The sequence below is a fragment of the Heteronotia binoei genome, chromosome 19 (genome assembly GCF_032191835.1).
Source record: "Heteronotia binoei isolate CCM8104 ecotype False Entrance Well chromosome 19, APGP_CSIRO_Hbin_v1, whole genome shotgun sequence".
NCBI classification, from domain to species: Eukaryota; Metazoa; Chordata; class Lepidosauria; order Squamata; family Gekkonidae; genus Heteronotia; species Heteronotia binoei.
In genome coordinates this window covers 27,952,806-27,972,546 of record NC_083241.1, presented here as the reverse complement: position 1 = coordinate 27,972,546, position 19,741 = coordinate 27,952,806, and the positions used below count along the sequence as shown (strand labels likewise).

At 44.8% G+C, this 19,741-nt stretch overlaps 1 protein-coding gene across 2 annotated transcripts; it reads left to right on the top strand.

Moving 5' to 3' along the window:
• The first annotated feature begins 4,931 nt into the window (after positions 1-4,931).
• On the top strand, positions 4,932-19,538 carry LOC132587694 (E3 ubiquitin-protein ligase TRIM69-like). Of its 2 annotated transcripts, XM_060260011.1 has the most exons (9): positions 4,932-5,063; positions 6,153-6,189; positions 6,388-6,480; positions 8,993-9,526; positions 11,276-11,371; positions 12,896-13,129; positions 13,868-13,890; positions 14,647-14,771; positions 17,283-19,538. In XM_060260011.1, the coding sequence occupies exons 2-9, from the start codon at positions 6,187-6,189 to the stop codon at positions 17,825-17,827; spliced, it is 1,653 nt and encodes a 550-aa protein (XP_060115994.1). In that variant the 5' UTR covers positions 4,932-5,063; positions 6,153-6,186; the 3' UTR covers positions 17,828-19,538. The 2 variants fall into 2 exon arrangements, with proteins under 2 accessions (XP_060115994.1, XP_060115993.1); XM_060260010.1 differs by lacking the exon at positions 6,153-6,189 and having other exon boundaries at positions 4,962-5,063.
• The last annotated feature ends 203 nt before the right edge of the window (positions 19,539-19,741 follow it).

Below are 19,741 nucleotides of genomic sequence, written 5' to 3'. Positions count from 1 at the left end.
GTTACTGGACCTTTCATTATAGAATTGACCAAGTGGAGATTTTTCTATACAGTTGTTGAATGAGTAATAAGTGTAAAAGGATGAAAAGAATTTGTACATTGCTGAGAAATAATAACAAGATACTATACAAGATTCAATTAAGCCTTTATTATTAATTACTCAATTAATAAATTGAACAGGATTTATTTAACATATTGCAGAGGTAAATAATTTTTAAAGTATACTTGCGATTTGGCTTATACATTTAGCTATGTGTCAGTTGTCAGTATTTGTGCTTGACTTTGCCTATTCACACATTGAAACACCTGCCTCCGGCCTTCAGTCAGGGAGGCAGCTCACCTCCTAGCTCTTCCATGGATATTTAACACAGCCATCAGGGGACTGCCCCGCCTCCTAACAGTTACCTCCAATTGACAAAACTCATCATTAGTCTTTGCTCCTGTATGGAATGGCCAATCCTCTAAAATGAGAGGCATAAATTGCAGATAGCAATTTAACAGCACTCTGGTGCATGCATGAATGATAGAAATGGCCCTTTAAGTTTAACCAACAAGTAATAATATTTGGATCACTGCAACAAATATTTTTTAGGGAACAATTTGTCCCCCTCACACACACACACACACACACACACACACACACTATCACAGCCTGCCACAGCATATCTGAACCAAGTTCCTTCCAAAGACTTGACCTGTGTAAGACATGACATTTCAAAGCAATTGCTGCCAGACATGCCAGAGAGGTTCCACGTATGCTTTTCAGTCCTGGGATACAAAGGGTTTGCATCTGGGAAGCATTACTGGGAAGTGGAGATTGCGAAGAAATGTAAAAACAAGTGGACTCTGGGAGTCATAAAAGAGAGCATTAACCATAAAGGCAACGTCCAGTGTTGCCAAAAACTGGCCACTAGCTTATAAAGCTAAGGAACAAGGGTAAGTTAAAGGCTGTGGATATGATTCCCCACTGCCTCATACTGCCCAGCACTCTTTGTTGCATTGGGGTGTACCTGGATTATGAGGGAGGTCAAGTGTCCTTTTATGACATGGGAAAACTCATTCACACCTGCACCCTGATGGACACTTTTGCAGAGAAGCTTTACCCTTACTTCTGTGTCTAAACTACTTCAGGGCATTTCGGGATCTGCTGAAAATTGTGACTTCTGACATGTAGATGGGCTGTGATCAAGCTTCTTATGGTTTGAATCTGTTGAGCTGCTACACCAGGTGGTCAAACTTGCTTAATTTTAAGAGCCACATAGAATACACATTAGATGTTTGAGAGCCACAATACATTGTCAGATGTTTGAGAGCTGTAAGACAAGAAGGGAGGGAGGGAGGAAGGAAGGAAGGAAAATAGATAGGGGAAGGAGGGGGAGAGAGGTAGAAAGAAAGCAACTTTAATTCTGGATGCATTCTCCAAACCACCAACTGGCTTGGAGAAGCGATTTAAAGAGAGAAATGCCTTCTCCGAGCTGACCAACAGAATGGTGGGGACTTTGAGAGCCACACAATATGTGTGAAAGAGGTCAGTAAAATGAGTCCCCAGCTTGCTGGGGGGAAAGTCTAGATGACTGGGGAAGGCAACGGCAAACCACCCTGTAAAAAGTCTGCTGTGAAAACATCATGATGCGTCACCCCAGAGTCGAAAACGACTGGTGCTTGCAAAGGGGATTACATTTACCTTTACTTTTATACATATTATATAATCTTTAATAGAAAACTCTTATAAAGTACCATTATGTGGAGCTGGTGGCAACAGCTCCGCTTAACTGGGAAACACCCTTGGGTGTCTTAAATCACTTTCACAGAGCAATATACAATTAATCAGCAGTACACAATTAAAGTTCCTTCATATCTGTCATGTCCTAGATCCCACACATCTCAAAATCAGTTCATAAAAAGTTCATGTTCATTCAATTTGTGGGTCTGGATATGATTAAAAAATTATTTTGAGCTGAAGATGAATAAGATGCGTTTCCAGTCATCTTTTCAGTGTCCTTTATCAGGTCAGATGGCTATAATATTGGAACCCAACAATTCCTGTCTTCTACACAGTGGGTAAACTGCTCCAGATTTACAAACAGAAGGATTTATAGATAGAAGGTCAACTAGCATTCCTGGACTTAATGCTGGGATCTGTCTTGAGAATTAAAGCAGGACTGTCATCTGTCTGTCTCTTCCTAATTGTGAAAGTGGAGAAGAGCAGTTAGTTTGACAAGAATGCTTATATTAGCCCTCTCTGAATAACAGCAACAAAATTTTCCATTTAGCTAATTTTACAAAATAATCTTAGCCCTGGTATAAAATTGTCTACATGCGCTAAGTTTTAAAATTAACTTTAGGTATGTTCAGTAGGGGAAAGTTCAAAAAAGGACATCTGGTGTCTTTATAGTGTATTTTTGTGTTATAATAGCTCAATTAGAAATGATGTGTATGAGAGACTGAGCAGAAGAAGAGCATCGAAACTGCCTTAAATTCTGGAAGAGGCAAGTTCTCTTTCTCTCTTTGTGTGGACTTTTGTTGAAATTCCTCAAGGTGCATGATTCCAGATCAATATTGATTAAGACTTTGTTCTGGACATTGAAATTTACAAAGGAGTGTTAGAGCACCAGGTCTTAAGTAGATGTTGCCTGTATGAACCTTGGAGTGTGGCTATTGTAATTGTTATACAGTTATATGTGTTGATACATTGTAAAAGGTCTTGACAAGTATACATTTTCAGTGCTTCAAGACAGCAAATTTGCACATTACTGCATTTTTTCAGTGCATAGTCTGTTTCTGCACTACCTGGAGCTTGGCAACCTTAGGAACCCTTGTGGTTTGTGTGTGTGTGTAGTGAGGAATATTGTCTGTGACTTCTCAGAGAGGTAATATTGTGGGAATTCACAATCTGTGTGCATATGAGGCTGTGATTATCAAACACAAGGTGGGGGGAAGGCAGTTTCCACCATTGTTTTCTGTTCTTCCATTTTATCCTGCAACAACAACCCTATGAGGTTGGATTAGGCTGAGACAGGTCACCTACCTAGTGAGCTTCCATGGCCAAATGGAGATTTGAACCAGAGTCTCCCATATCCTAGTCTGGCACCCTAACCACAACACCCATGGGGGCTGCTCTACTCACAGGGTTGATGCCTGTGGAGGAGTCAAGAGGGGAACCTTGCAAACGACCTCCCAACCCCAGTGGGCACAGAGATGGACAGAAATATGTCTCCCAACCAAATGCACAAAGAGACTCAGCTTTTTATCTGGCACTGTAGAGGGCTGCTGTTTAGGTCTATGCAGTCCAGGCACCAGAGGAGGCCAGCGGTTAGTTTGGGATGCTTGCATCTCCTGATGATCCTTACAACCAAACAGGGTTTGAATTCAGCAGGAGCTCACAGGAGTGCAGCTCCTGAACCTCCAGCCAGGGGGGGCGTTCTTTCCCCGCTGCACACAGATCCTGGGGCACATGCAAATAAGATCTGCTACTGAGCTCCTGCATCTTTTTTCCCCTACAAAATGACCCCTGCAACCAACAATCGTTTTTGTAGCTTTACAAGACCCAATCAAGTGTGGCGGAGTGGTTAGAGGGTCCAACTCAAAGAAAACTGTAAATTTATACCCCACCCTTCTCTCTGAACTCAGAGTCTCAGAGCAGTTCACAATCTGCTTTACCTTCCACAACAGACACCCTATGAGGTGGGTGGGGCTGAGAGAGCTCTCACAGCAGCTGCCCTTTCAAGGACAACTCCTGTGAAAGCTATGGCTGACCCAAGGCCACTCCAGCAGCTGCAAAAGGAGGAGTGGGGAATCAAACCCCGTTCTCCCAGATAAGAGTCCCCACACTTAACCACTACACCAAACTGGCTCTCAGTTCCAAGCCCTAGTCCAGGGGTGTCAAAACATGTGGCCCTGGGGCCGAATCAGGCCCCTGGAGGGTTCCTATCAGGCCCCCGAGCAACTGGCTCTTGTCTGGTTCCTTCTTCCTCTCTTTTGCTTCCTTCTGCGTCTCAGCTTGCTTTGCCAGGCTTGCTCATTCACACAGGAGCTATAAAGCAAAACCTTGATTTTCTCCATTGGCTGAGGTTCCTTTGCCTCCTGGTCCCCTGAGGAGGGAGGGAAAGCGCCAGAGCTTCCTTTTCCCAGTTCCCTGGATCCCCTGGGAGAAATACAAAGAAAGCACCTTTAACAAGTGCTAATGTTTTAAGTATGTTTTATTTAGTATTTTAAAAAATCTTTGTGTTTGTCTGTGCCCTTCAAAAAATTTATCTCTCTGCTACCTGATCTTAAACCTGTACACACATGGCCCCGCCCAACACGGTCCGGCCTGGCTGGAGAAGGTCTCATTTATGTCAGATCCGGCCCTCATAACAGATGAGTTTGACACCCCTGCCCTAGTCTGCTGTGGAAGCTCGCTGGGTGACCTTGGGCCAGTCACAGACTCTCAGAGAGCCTCAGCAACTTCGAAGGGTGGTTGTGAGGGTAGAACGGAGGACAATGCAAGCCATTCAGCGTTCCCACCAGGGAGGATGGCAGGATATACATGAAGTAATTATAAAAACAAAAACAGAATCTGTGGAAGGAAACTGAGGCAGAGGGCTCCCAGTTTGGTCCTCAAAGCAGAGAAGACTGGAGCTCGGGACAGTATCCTGCGCCCATTCTGCGGGTCCTATGGAGAAAGATAAGCCCCGGCCTCCAGGTCTCAAAAAAAACAGCAAAGAGAGACCCAAACCTTCGTTTGGATCCTCCTCCTTTTTACTTCAAGAGCCTCCTCGCAGCAGCCGAGAAGAAACCGTCGCGCACGCGCGTCGCCGGTTGACGCTTCGGGAGGAAGGGAACCGTTGGACAGTTACGGAGGACTCCACTGCGCAGGCGCCGAGCCACGAGGAGGGGTTTTCCCCCCTCCCTCACTTGCGGGGCGTCATCTCAGGGCCGGCTCTGATTGGTGGAAGGACGTTTTGGCGGGCTAGTCTCTGCGTGGGTGTTTCTCCCGCGCCTCTGCGGATCGGCGGTGGCTGCCCAGCGCTAGAAGGGGCCGCTCGGCTCGCATCATCATCGGTCACACAAAAAAGGAGGGAGGTGAGGCGGGGGGAAGGGCCGCTTCCAATCCCCGGGTTTGGAGGCCCTCCTCCCGCTTCAGGGTGTCTTCGGGGCACTCAGTTATTCCCTATGGAGACCGATTCCCATAGGGTACAATGGAGAATTGATCCGTGGGTGTCTGGGGGGCTTTTTTGAGGCAGAGGCACCAAATTTGTAGCATAGCATCCAGTGCCTCTCCCCAAAGTATCCAGTAAGTTTCAAAAGGATTGACCCAGGGGGTCTAATTCTATGAGCCCCCTAAGAAGGCACCCCATCCTTCATTACTTCCAAATGAAGTGAAAGCATTTAAAAGATGTGCAGTCCCTTGAAATGTGATGACCAGAACTCTCTTTGGAGTTCAATTATGCTTGTCACACCCTTGCTCCTGGCTCCAACCCCAAAGTCCCCAGATATTTTTTGAAATGGACCTGGCAACCCTAGTGCTTCCCTCTTTGCCGCCCGCCCTTATGCTGCTCCGCATTGCTCTGCCATCCAGGGCCCTGTGATGTTACAGTTGGCGCTCTTGCTTCTTGCCTGGACTTCAATGCTTCTTTGCCTCCCCTACTTCCCCCCTTCCTGCCGCCCCCACGACACACAGTTGGCCCAGAGGGAGCCCCTCTGCAGGGCTGCACTTCTTGAAAGGCGGCCTTCCTTGAAAGCCAGTTCCGTGGGGTGCATGGAGGCATCCTTGCTGAGTAGCACAATCCTCTGGGTTCTGCTCTGAGCGCAGGGAGGTGGGTCAGTGGCATCTTTCACTCCCAACACCTTCACGACACCTGTCTGCAAGGCCGTGGCTGGGCCCTGGCCTGGCTCCCTCGGGTACACGTGGGGGGCGGGAATACTCTGGGGGGGCTTTCCTGCCATCACCCTAGGAGCAATGGGCCAGGAAGCCGGATGTGTGGGAGTTGATGGGTCGCTTTGACCAGATCGTCTCCTTTTGCCTCCCCTCTGCTGAGAATAGGATCCGCTCTGCTCTCTGTTCTCATTTCCTAGGTTATGAGAAATCATTCACAAATTGCATTTATGGATGCAGTCATAGACAAATTTTGTGCCCAGTCACGCCGACTTCTCCTTTTAATTATTCCATAGGCTGAAAAGGGGGGAGTGGTAACCCAGTTCTCTAATGGTCAGTATGCTTTAATTTTTATTCTGCTTTATTCACTGAGATTTATAAAATCAGGCAGACTGGAGAAGGTGTTACGATGCTGAAAATGTGTGTTGTCTCTTACTTGTTAACATTGTTCGGTATGCATATCAAGAGGTAATGGGCTACTCTCCACTGTCCTAAACTGCCCACTTAACACAACATTTGCCCTCCTAACAGGAAATTTCTGGCTGCAGTCTCCGCAGCTGGCCAATGTGGTGTGCTGGAAAGAGTACAGGGGCTGGTGCGAGAGCCATGGATTCAATAAAAGAGGTCAGTGAATAAGAATCAGCCAAGGACACAAATGATCATCGGGACATTCTGGAGACAGGTGGCAGCGGGGAACACCTGGGAGTTCAAGTGTCAGATCAGGATCTGGAAAACCCTATTCTCCCAGGAAAGCTTGTGGTGTGACCTTGGGCCAGTCAGTCTATCAGCTGAACCTACCTCACAGGGTGGTGGTTGTTGTGAGGAGAAAAAGGAGGGAGAATGGTGCCCTAAAGCCCATCAAGTCACCATTGGGGAGAAAAGTTGGATTTGATGTTAATAAGCCAGACTTTGAAGCCCCATGAGGCCCTTGCTTCTTGCCTTGTCCCCAGAAGATGTGCCAGCTTCCTTCCTTCCTTCCTTCCTTCCTTCCTTCCTTCCTTCCTTCGACAGCTGAGCTCCAGAAGAAGGGAGGAGCCTTGATTCACTACAGATCTTAAAAAGTTTATGGGCAGCATTGGTGTGATGGGCTAATCAATCAAGACATGGGGAGGGGTGGGTGCTGGAATAACCAATGTAAACCACGAGCCCTATTCAGAGGAGCCACAAGGTTAGGAAATACCTGGAGATTTGGGGGTGGAGCTAAGGAGAGCAGGGTTTGGGGAGGGGAGGGAGCTCAGTGGGCTATAATGCCACTGAGTTCACCCTCCAAAGCTGCGGTTTTCTCCAGGGGAACCAACCTCTGTGGACTGGAGATATATTGCAATTCCAGGAGCTCTACAGGCTTTGGCTGGCAGCTGCCAAGCCTAGGCAATGAACCTTTTGCTTGTCTCTGTGCCACCTTTGTGTACTGTTCACGTTCAACCGCTACACAGAAGGAGGAGTCAGCATATCGCCTCTCAGCGTTATGCCACCTTGAAGTTCCGTTCTTCCCCAAACTCTGCCCTCCTCAGGGTCCACCTCCAAAATCTCCAGGGATTTTCCACTTCTGAGATGGCAACCCTACGTTGCCAGCTCTAGGTTGAGAAATCCCTGGAAATTTAGGGGGTTGGTGTGAGGAGGGGTGGGACCTCAGCAAGGTATTTTCGACTGGGGAACTGATCTCGGCCATTTGTATGCCAGTTGTTATTCCAGGAGATCTCCAGGCCCCACCTGGAGACTGGCAACCCTAGCTTATCATGCAAGAGAGTAGTAGCCCAGACAGGTCTTGTGCTGGCACGCTAAGGAAGCGCGAGCAGAATTGCTTTGCTCTGGGTAGCAGCCAAGTTTAAATGTTTGTGTAACGTGCCACAGTGAGTTCTTTGACTTTGCCAGCATCATGTTGAGATTTGGCCATGCTGCTGCTAGGTGAAATGTATTTAGGACTGGAAAGACCTAAGGGGAGTTTTGCTATCATCATTTAAAGTAGGAGAGCCGCAACTGGAACTCCTCTCCTTGTATTTAAAAATTCTATTAAGGTTTTTTTAACACAGCATGTATGAAAAGAAAAAGTGAAACAAAAAAACACCAGAACAAAATAATGACTAGATTCAGTGTAAGAAATAGAAAAGACAGGGTCAGGGTTATCATAAATTTCTTTTCCCCTCCAGGATTCTATAAACTCTGCAGGGCATGAGCAAGTTTCCTCCCCCTCCCCTTTTCTGTTCTGCTTCTCTCAGTGACCACATTACATGGCACATTCTCAGTCCTCTACATACCATTCTTTGTCTTGTGTGTGAAGCGCTGTCAAATCGCAGGTGACCCGTGGCAATTGCAGCCAGGTGCTTTTGAAAAGTGAGAAGCAGAGGTGATCTGCTATCGCCTTCCTCTGCAAAAATCTTTATTGGTGGCCTCACTTCCTAGTACCAACCCTGCTTAGCTTCCAAGATCTGGTTAAATCTGTCTGTACCAGGGGTGGCTGAACTTGCTTAACGCAAGAGCCACATAGAATATATGTTAGATGCTTGAGAGCTGCAAAACATTAACATCAGATGTTTGAGAGCTGGAAGGAAGGTAGGTAGGTAGGTGGGGGGAGGAGGGGTGGAAAGAAAGCAACTTTAAATGCCTTCTCCAAGCTGGCCAATGGGGTGGTGGGGGCTTTGAGAGCCACACATCATGTGTGAAAGACCACCCCTGATCTGTACCATGCTGTTTTCCCTCCTTGAGCTAATTTAGAAAGCTGCAATTTTATTTATTTATTTTTGCACCTCCAGGTATGGCGGTACTCCAGCCTTGTCCATGAGATGCAGGCTTTTGAGCTAGAGTCACCAGGTCTCCCTTGGCCACCAGTGGGGTTGGGTTGCCTGGAGATTAGGGTGTGAATCCTGGGGAGGACAGAGACTGCAGCGAGGAGCAATGCAATAGAGCCCACCCTTTAAAGCATCTATTTTCTGTAACTGATCTCTGTAGTCTGGAGGGGAACTGTAATCCCAGGGGCTCCCCAGGCCCCACCTAGAGGCTGGCATCCCTGTTTAGACTTTCAGTGGGAGCTAGGTATTTTACAGTTCCACAGAGCTATTGCACCGCCTTTCTGATGTCTCAGCATCTGTGCCTCGTGGGAAGAATGGAAGTCTCATTCTGATGCTTTTTCTTCTGTCAGGATGTTGTCAAGGTGAACGTTGGCACTACAATGTCTTCTTCCACCAGCAGAGACCCTTCTTCTTCTACCACGATAACTTCTGGCCCCGAAAGAGAGCCGAGCCCCGTCTTCGGCAGCTCATCTTACTCCTCGTGGGAGGTGGAAAGGGAAGATTACTCCAAGGAGCTCACCTGCATTCTGTGTCTGGAATTCTTCCGAGAGCCCATGATCCTGCCCTGCGGCCACAACTACTGCAAACTGTGCATTGAGAACATATGGCTAAAAAGGGGGGGCTTCGTCTGCCCAGAATGCCAGACGAGGTTTTCAGAGAAAAAGTACATCGAGAACACTGTGCTGCAGAAGATGGTGGAGAAGAAGCTCAAGGGCTATCATCTGGCGAGCGTCCAGCCGAAATGCTTGGAGCACAATGAACCAGTGACGCTTTACTGGAAGACGGAGAAGAAACTTGCCTGCTTCAGCTGCAGAGAAGCTCAGAAGCCCCACGACCAAAGCACCCAGTTCCTCCTCATCCCAGACGCTGTGCAGATCTATACGGTAACTGAAAACACAAAGGGCAGCTCAGATACCTGGAGTGGACGCAGGCCAAAGTGGCAGTTTCCACTGATTCCTCTATCTCTCTCTGCCCACCTCTTTGTCATTCCCCAGGGTTTCCTATCCCCGCCCCCAGCAGCAGCATTTTGTGTCGATCAGTGGGCTTCAGTGCAGGGCCTGTGCTGCTGATCCTCGTGTTCACACACCCTGCTGCTGATCCCCCTGTTCACACACATCCCCCTGCTGCCTGCATTTAAAACAATTTATTATACTGTAACATATTGTAATAGTACATTATCCTTTGTTATTAAAAGTTAATACACATATATTACATTTTCTCCGTCCCTCCCCCCTTTTGGTGACCCCTGGCAGTGCATTTTATTTAAATTGTTAAAAAAGTAATAAACTTATCTATTAAAGAATCTTACTTCATAGAAACCCCCCCCCATAGATTATAATTATAAACCATCTTCATAAAAGTCCTTTAGTCATTAACAAAGAAACGAAAAAGATGTAGTCCAATGATCTCACTTTTTTACTATAATCCATATAAAGTTTCTTTAGAGATTAACCATCGTCAAAAATCGCCAAATATCCTTTAACGTTCCATTGTTTTTCAATGCACTTTTGAAACTTTCCCCACTCATTTTTGAACTTCTCTAAGTCTTGTTCTTTTAAGATTCTTGTAAGCTTGTCCATTTCATTCCCCCCTGCTGCCTGTAACCGTGCTTCCAACTGCCCAGGGTCATTAAGGAAGGGCATGTGAGTGGTGCACGTTGGTAGTGTCAGGTGGTTCAGGCAACAGCACGGGCAGTGGGAAGGCAAGCAAGTAGAAGGGTGCATCAGCAGGAACGGGAATGCAGGAAAGTTCCATTGTGCCATGTTGATTTGTAACTGAATTAATGGGGTCTGTGTATAAACTTTTTTGTGTGTGGTAGTCAGGGCTTTTTTTGTAGCAGGAGCCCCTTTGCATATTAAGCCACACACCCCTGATGTAGCCAATCCTCCTGGAGCTTACAGTAGGCCCTGTACTAAGAGCCTTGGAGGATTGGCTACATCAGGGGAGTGTGGCCTAAGATGCAAAGGAGTTCCTGCCACAAAAAAAGCCCTAGGGGTAGTGCTCACTGGTATTGTGTGATGCCTTTCTGGGGAGTTCTCCCAAGTGCTGAGGAGAATGGGTGGAAATAAATGCAACCTTATATGTGGGTATCAGTCTCCCCTCATAAAGCACTGAATGGAGCTTTAACATTTGAGAGAAAGAGAAACTATCTGTTGTCAACACAGGTGCAGTAGTATTTGCAGGTCTTTTGTGAAAAGAGGATTCCTATTGATTCGCCCCTTTGCAAATAATGATAAATCATGCCAAAACCATAGCTGAATGATTTGAGGTATTTTTTTGCTGAGCGATAATCCCTGCTTCCTGGCACTCAAATCTCAGCATTTAGAGAACTTGCATCCTTTCCTAGAGTAGGTTGTTTTGAAGAGTCCCCACATATTGTTATCTTCTAAAAATGGAAACAAGCTGGTGACCTATGAGGGGGCTGTGGCTCAATGGAAAGAACCTTTGTTTTGCATACAGAAGATCCCTGGTTCAATCCCTGGCATCTCCGGTTAAATGGACCAGGCAGTAGGCAATAAGAAAGACTTTCAGCCTGAGACCCTGGAGAGCTGCTGCCAGTCCTAGATAACAAGAAGGGAGACCACTTTCCCAGGATACCTCCCAGAATAACCCTTGTGGCATTTTCTCTGCAGGAAAAACTGATCTCCAAGAGAATTCAGCTGAGGTCCATCTTAGTGGATCTAGAGATGTTGAAGAACACTCAAGAGGAAAAGATTTCTAACCATAAAGTGGGTAACATCAATACAGGAGTCCCCAGTACTGATTCTGTTAGTTTGTTGTTCCCCTTGTTATCTAGGACTGGCTGCTTGGAATATAGTGTGAGCAGCATGTGTATTCTGATATTCTACCAACAGCATTGGCTCCTAGTTAGCTACTAGGGAAATTCTAAATACTTCTTTCTTTCCAGAGCTTCAATAGATCTTGAGAAATGACTAAAAATGTACTCCTTTGGGTTCTGAAGGAAACTATGATGGACAGAAATTTAGCAACTGATAAGATTCTATTCAAATCACTGTCTAGCACAGAGGTGGCCAAACTGTGGCTCTTTCACACATATTGTGTGGCTCTCGAAGCCCCCACCACCCTGTCAGCTAGCTTGGAGAGAGCATTTGTCTCTTTAAATCACTTTGCCAAGCCAACCAGCAGCTTGGAGAAGGCATTTAAAGTTTTTCCACCTCTCCCCACCCCCCCATTTATTTGCTTTCTTTCCACCTTTCTTTCAATTTTTCTGTCCTCCCTTCCCTTCTTGCAGCTCTCAAACATCTGACACTATTCCATGTGGCTCTTGCGTTAAGCATAACATACGGAATAACATCCCTTTGCAAGTTATTGAATGATAGACATGGTAAAAGGGGTAAAATCCATTGATTCCTAAAAACAGTATAAAAGGAAGTATTTCCAGAATTTTATGAAATAAAGTATCAATCTTACCCAGGCCACAAGGTCAAAGATGATCTGAATATTACAAAATATTACAAAACCTTCCATACAATACAGAAGGGTTAGCATTTGAGATGAGCCAGAGCAAATGTCCTAGCAGAATGAGGAACTGTTAAATATCTTGTATAGGATGGCAAGAACCAAAGCGGCAGTCCACTTCGCTTCCTCCTTGGAGACCCTCAGGTTCCCCCCACCACACCGCTCCCTGTTTTGCCAATCACAAATGCTTCTTCCAGGACTGCTTTTAAATGCCACCCAGGAAGTGAAAAAAAGACAGACACAATAAAGATAACATTGCAGTCCTAATCCTTATTAGGCTCCCTCCATGGCTGTTTTGTTTTGTTTGGCAATTTTTATTACACATCTGGGGATCCAAACAAATTCCCAGCATCAAGAGTGGTTTGGCCTCATGCCACTTTTAAATCAATATGATAAAAGGGCATCACTGTTTCTACTGTGTTTTCAGAGTCCCAGTATACCTAAATCACATACAAATCTATATGCAACCCATGCTAAGCCACCAGTAATTTGCAAAACTGATTGAAGGAATCTTGCCAAATTTGCAGTTGTGCAAATGGAGTCCAATAAGAATAAACATATTAGAAAACCTTAACTTTTTCTTGATTGTACCCATTGTAGGATGTAGGAAATATACACCAAACTCAGTTTTGTTGTCTGCAATGCAAATTTTGCTGTCTCAGAATTTCTACAAGATAGGTAATAGATTAACTACCAAAAAGCAAATATATGCTTGTTACTCTCTTCACCAAATATATTTCATGCCTAATATATTTCCTAATGTGTTTTTCCAGGAGAACAAGTTGCAAGTTCAATACCACATCTCGTTGGAATTCCTAAAACTGCATCAGTTTCTTCACGGCAAGGAGAAAATACTAATCAAACAGTTAAAGGAAGAGAGTGAAATCCTCCTCCAGGAAATGCAGACAAATCTAAACCAACTTGAAGACCGCTCTCAGAATGCTAAGCATACGCTGGGGCACATTCAGTCCCGGCTCTACCAGCAGAATTCTGCTAACTTCTTAAAAGTAAAGAACCCAGACTTTGTATCAAGTTTTGTATCAAGTTTTATTGTTGGATTGTCCACAAACTGTCAATGGAAACGGTTGGCCAAACAGAACCTCCATGTTTGGAGGCAGTATACCAGCAAATAGCAGTTGCTGTGGTGGAGAGAGGACAAACAGAAGGGATGGCCATTTGCCTTTATTTAGTGCTTTGGGTTTTGAGGAAAGATTTGCATTTTTGGCACCCTAAAAACCAGCCACTTCATTTGCTAGGTTATATGCTCCAGGGGTCCCCAACCACTGGTCCATGGACCAGTACCAGTCCGTGGCCTGCTAGCAACCAGGCTGTGGAGTGAGGCCACACCACCTCTTGTCCATCCAGATCCTGGGCTGGCAGAAGGGGCAGCACTGCTGTGACTTTAGCCTATCCCTCATTTATAGACCCTCGCTGATCAGCTGATTGATGGGGGTCTTTAAATGGGAGGGGAAGGCAGATTGGTCTTCTGCTACCTGGCCACCTAGTGGGGAGTTGGCAGAAATAGCCCCAGTCTTGCCCCATTTAAAGACCCCCATGGGGGGCAGAAACAGGGTGTGGTTTGAGAGCAGCCTGTGGCAGCAAAAACCTCAATGCCATCCCCCTTCCCCACCAGTTTGTGGAAAAACTGTCTTCCACAAAACTGGTCCCTGGTGCCAAAAAGGTTGGGGGCCACAAAGAAAGTCAGTGAACTGATTTCTTTCTCCTCTCTCCTTTTTCTCTTACAGGAAATAGAGGTCTTCATGGATTGGTAAGTGCATGTCTATAGCAGGTGTTTTCAAATTCTGTCCTTATGCTGCTTTAATGCCATTTATGCTGTTATGCTTACCCCACTTCTCCAACTGGTAAGTTCAGAAGACTAACACTTATCTGGATGGCTTCCTCCTCCCTCAGATCCATAGAGAGAGTCACAGAGAGAGAGACTGCATGTTTGATTGCTTCAGTCAGCATTCACAGCAATGACAAATGGCTTCTTGGTTAAGGGTGTGGTATCTCGAGCAGTCAATTGGTGCTGCTGAGCATCATGATTCCAGTCAGATAGCCCTGTTCAGTTGTTTGGTTCTGGCACTTCATCCCCACAGGAGATTTTCATTTCTCTATTTTGGCCATTCCAATTACAAACTCAGCCTGCTGCTTATTCACACATTCAGGCCTTCAGCTTGGGGGGAGGGAGCTCACCTTTTCCTGACTCCCCCATGGATATTTAATGCAGCCATCAGGGAACTGCTTCCTAACAGTTACCTCCTATTGACAAAAATTACTGTTCTTTTATTACTAGTCTCTGCTCCTGTACAGAATGGTCAGTCCCCTAAAACAAGAGACCTGTTCAAAATACAGACAGCAATTTCACAGCACTTTGGTACATGCTTGAATGGCAGAAACTGCTCTTTAACCAAGTAATAATATTTGAATCACTACAATGAATATTTTCTAGAGAACAATCCCCCCCCACACACACACACTATCACAGCTTGCTAATGGTCGCGTGCATTAATGGTCTGTGCAGGGTGGAAAAGAAAGCAGAACTGTTCTCTCTGAGCGAGCTGGTCTTGAGAACTCTGAACGAAGGACAGTTCAAAGGGCCAATGCAATACATGGCGTGGAAGGAAATGAAATCCATTCTTAACCCAGGTAAGGATCCTGGATATCCATAGTTAAACCAAAGTGAATTAAAGGCAAAGCCATGTTATAACTATAAGAAGTGTTCATACAGATGATAGCTTATCCCAGAATTAAACTTTGTTGGCCTTCAAGGTGCTGCTGGACTCCAGCTTTGATAAGAACATAAGAGAAGCCATGTTGGATCAGGCCAGTGGCCCATCCAGTCGAACACCCTGTGTGACACAGTGGCCAAAAACAAACACAGAAAAACCTCAAGTGCCATCAGGAGGTTCACAAGTGGGGCTAGAAGCCCTTCCACTTTGCCCCCCACAAGCACCAAGAATACAGAGCACCACTGCCCCAGACAGAGAGTTCCAACAATATGCTGTGGCTAATAGCCACTGATGGACCTCTGCTCCATATGTTTATCCAATCCCCTCTTGAAGCTGGCTATGCTTGTAGCCAACCAACACAGCTACCCACCTGAATCTATCTACCGGGATTCCTCTTGTTCATTAAGACAATGGAATTGGAATCAAGCTCACCCATTTAACTCAGAAAAAGAAGTTTCAGGGCAAAGATGTCTGTCATTCTACTCGAGCAAAAGACATAATTTAATCTAAATTAATTATTATGTAATGCATTTTAAACCACTTTTCTTCTGTGGAGCTCACAGCAGGATGTATGGCTCTCTCCTGGTCCATTTTATCCTCACAACAACCCTGTGAGGTGGGTTAGGCTGAGAGTAGCTAGCCCTAGGTCACACAGTAAGTTTCTTGGTTGAGTGGGATTTGAATCCATGTCACGTGGAATCTGAATCCACGCAAAGAATGCTTTTAATAGTTTCTCATCCTCTTGGAGACAACTGCCAAGCACCTCATGGATCTGTCCAGGGACCTGTTTCATTCAACATTTTATAATTGCTTTGGATGAAAGAATAGAAGGAATGCTTATTAAATTTGCACATGATACTAAAGTGGGAGGGGTAGCAAATATGGTAGAAGACAGAGTTAAGATACAAGGTGGTCTGGACAGGCTGGAAAACTGGCTAAACAAATAAAATGAATTTTAACTGGGATAAATGTAAAGTTCTGCATTTAGGTAGGTAAAATCAAATACATAATTATAGGATGGGGGGAGATTTGTCTCACAGTAGTATGTGTGACAAGGATCTAGGGGTCTTAGTGGACCATACACTGAATGTGAGTCAGCAGTGTGATGCAGTAGCTAAAAAGGCAAATACAGTTAACAGAAGTATAGTGTCCAGATCATATGAAGTGAATTTAGATCTCACCTAGAGTATTGTATTCAGTTTTGGACACCACAATTTAAGGATATAGACAAGCTTGAACACGTCCAGAGGAGGGCAACGAAGATTGTGAGGGGTCTGGAGACCAAGTCCTTGAGGAAAGGTTGAAGGAGCCTGCAGAGGAAAGGTTGAAGGAGCCTATGTTTAGCCTGCAGAGGAGATGACTGAGAGGTGACATGATAACCATCTTCATGTACTTGAAGGTCTATCACATGGAGGATGGTGAGGAATTGTTTTCTGTTGCCCTTAGAAGGTTAGACCAGAACCAACAGGTTGAAGTTAAATCAAAAGAGCTAAACATTAGGAACAACTTCCTGATAGAGCAGTTCCTCAGTGGAACAGGCTTCCTCGGGAGGTGGTGAGCTCTCCTTTGGAGGTTTTTATTATTATTTATTTATTTATATTCCGGTCATTCCCTCGTAGGGGCTCAGGCTTAAAGCAGAGGCTAGATGGCCATCTGACAGCAGTACTGATTCTATGAACTTAGGCAGATTATGGGAAGGAGGGCAGGAAGGGTTGCATCAGTGCTTACTCGTCATGGCCCTTTCTTGCATGCCCAGGGAAATGCTGATCACTACTTAAGGGCCAGGAAGCAATTTTTCTCCATGGATCCTGAAGGGTTTTTTTTTTTTTGCCATCTTCTGGGTATTGAGCAAGAGTCACTCACTGGGTGTGTATGTGGGGAGGGGTATTTATGAAGTTCCTACACTGCAGGGCGTTGGACTAGATGGCTCCCTGAAGGTCCCTTCTCAACTCGATGATTCTATTATTCTTCCCGGTCCTAGTCTGGAGTTGTAAGCACTGCACAACAGAGTCCTGATTCACAATTTTACAGTTCCTTTCCTATACTTTAATGCAGGTGTTCCCAGCCCCTTTTGACCCTATGAGTACCTTTGGAATTCTGATACAGGGTGGTAGGTGCAACCCCAAAGTTGCTACCAGAGGAGGTGAAGCCAAATACACAGAGGAAACTTGAGTACAGGGGAGAAGAGGGGTTGTTTAAAAAAATACACTGAATTAAAAGAATCAAAGACATCCTTGTGGTGGCAGGTGCTGCTGAAACGACGTTCTTTTAATCTGCCCAGCCCAATTGGATTTCCGGTGGCCACTCAAGAGGCCCTCCTAGGCCTATCCACTTTCTAAAAGCACTCGATGAGCACCAGGAAAGGTTTGGGCAGGCACCATGCTGAGGACCCCTTCTCCAGTCATTCTTTGTCTTCTTCATTAACCAGATATTTCCTTCTTGACTCTCGACCCTGCAACAGCACACCCGAATCTGGTTCTTTCTGGAGACCTGACCTGCGTAAGACATGACGATTCAAAGCAGTTTCTGCCAGACACACCAGAGAGGTTTGACTGCAGCGTTTCTGTACTGGGGTCCGAAGGGTTTGCTTCAGGGAAGCACTACTGGGAAGTGAAGGTGGAGAAGAAGACCAAGTGGACTCTGGGAGTCGTCAAAGAGAGCATTAACCGTAAAGGCAACTATCCCCTGTCACCTAAAGCTGGCCACTGGCTTATCAAGCTAAGAAACCAGAGCCAGTTAAGGGCTGTGGATGTGCCTCCCCTCCTCCTCACCCGGTTCGGCAAGTTTAGTCGAATTGGGGTGTACCTGGATTATGAGGGCGGTCAGGTGTCCTTTTACGATGCGGAGAATCTGACTCACATCTACACTTTCATGGACACTTTTGCGGAGAAGCTTTACCCTTACTTCTGTCCGTGTCTGAACGACTCTGGGGAAAACGGAGAGCCACTGAAAATTGTGACTTTTAGCATGTAGGTGGGCAGTGATCAAGCTTATATTTAAAAAAAATACATATATTACTTTCTTTATTAAATTTTAAAATGTTGAGTATTACAAAATAACAGTACTGTATATACAGCCTGCCATATTAAAAGTCGCATTTATAGCAAATATAAGAAATGCTATGAATAACAGCAACTAAGGTGGATTTTTTTTTCCAAATGACGTGTTTGTGGCTGAGAACTCCTAGTGGCTATAGTTATGGTAAAATTTAAGTTAAAATATAACCAGAGAAATGGAAAGCAATGTTGTGAGAGGGACCGTAATTTCAGTCTTTAAAACGCATTAAATTGGTTCTGGCATAACAAAACGGACATCATGGGTCCATCTGTGTTGAAAGTTTCTTTGATGACATTTATAAATTCAAATGTTCTACTAATTGGGCTATCTGGATTTGACCACCTAGGACACTGAAAATGCCTCACTTCTAAAACACAGTCATCCTAAGTAGCTTCTAAAACAAAGTCTTCGATTATAAACTTTCCTTCATTGGATAAGCCCTTGTGTTCTTCCAAAAATCAGAGTGACTTTATAAACCTTATAATTGATAGGGTCCTCTTTGGCCAGTAGATTCAACTTCAGTCATATTCCAAGTATCTGGAAGCAGTACAATGATATGAACATTGTGGTCCCATATCATTCTCCCAAAATCTTTGATGCTATGTAGGAGAGGATGCTGAGTAATGTATTTATTGTTTTGATAATAACCAGTATAACATTAGCAACTTGTATTTTTCCTTGATGCTAACCAGAAGGATAGTTTATATTTTACCTCATGGGGGGAAAGAAAAACAGTCCAGTCCAATGAATTACTTGGTATCAGGGACACTGTTGGTTCTTCTTTGTGAAGAGCTGAATCGTTGCTGTATTTAGCTAGTGTCAATCATTGTTCTGCTGCTTCTGTTTTTTGTTGGGAAAGAAAGAAAGTTCGAGCTATTGTACTGTTGACCATTCTCTTATTGGGTTCTCTGTTGAGCTTACCTGTTCGATGTGTTGGAGCAAATTTTGATTTTATCGTCCCTTTTTCAGTTTTATGAGGTGGCTCATGGAGTAGTCTTGACTAATTATTAAGAATCTTATTAGGGGAAACTGCTTCTAAGCTACCACTAGTAAATAGCCTGTCGTCTGTGTTTTGTATTCATGGGAGGATATCTGGTGACTGTTTATCCAAACCGTGAGAGAAATTTATGGATTTTTAATAACATTTGCTGAATGTTTGGCTGGAAGAAACTGAGAAGCAGTCTCACCCCTGACCATGACTTCGCCAGCTTTTCAACGATAAGATCTTATCAGATGAAACTGTTCTCAAAAGCTGGCTGATTGAATATTTGATATTATGCCTGTTTTGCCAGCGTCGATAGTTTAGGTCATTTTCTGAGACATATATTGCTATCTGGTTGTTTTGCAGATGATATGTCATTTCATAAGCAGATTTCTGCTCAGGTTTCCTCTCATAGGCTTAGTAGACTGCAGCATCTTCTCTGAATCATCAGATGTGTTATTCTGTAAGGCTTCTGAAGGTGCAGAACTTAGAGCCTCCTACATGGGAGCTTTGGGACTTTAACTGAGCTGTTCTAGTTGTGCCAAAATGTGGTTCAGTTGTTGAAAGATCTCATTTACTGTTTTGTGAGGTCAGTGAACAGTACTCTCTACCAAATTTCAGTAAATAGTTTTTGAAATGTTCTAAGACATCGCTCATTATTGTCTGGCTGTTTTTTTTCCCCTTTCCTGTCAAATAGTTTCTTAAAAAGTCTCAAAACCCTGGAGATACTTACTTGAGATACTAGGCCTTGTTCTAGACCTGTTTCTAAGGCTTCATGTCTGTTTGAAGAGTAAAAGATAGGCAAATCACTGACAATGTCCCTTGGAGAAGGAGGGTCATCAATTTTA

Coding starts and splice junctions, on each gene's coding strand:
- LOC132587694 (XM_060260011.1), top strand. Junction 13,130..13,867: donor ATTCTGCTAACTTCTTAAAA/GTAAAGAACCCA, acceptor TTTCTCTTACAG/GAAATAGAGGTCTTCATGGA. Junction 14,772..17,282: donor GAAATCCATTCTTAACCCAG/GTAAGGATCCTG, acceptor TTCATTAACCAG/ATATTTCCTTCTTGACTCTC.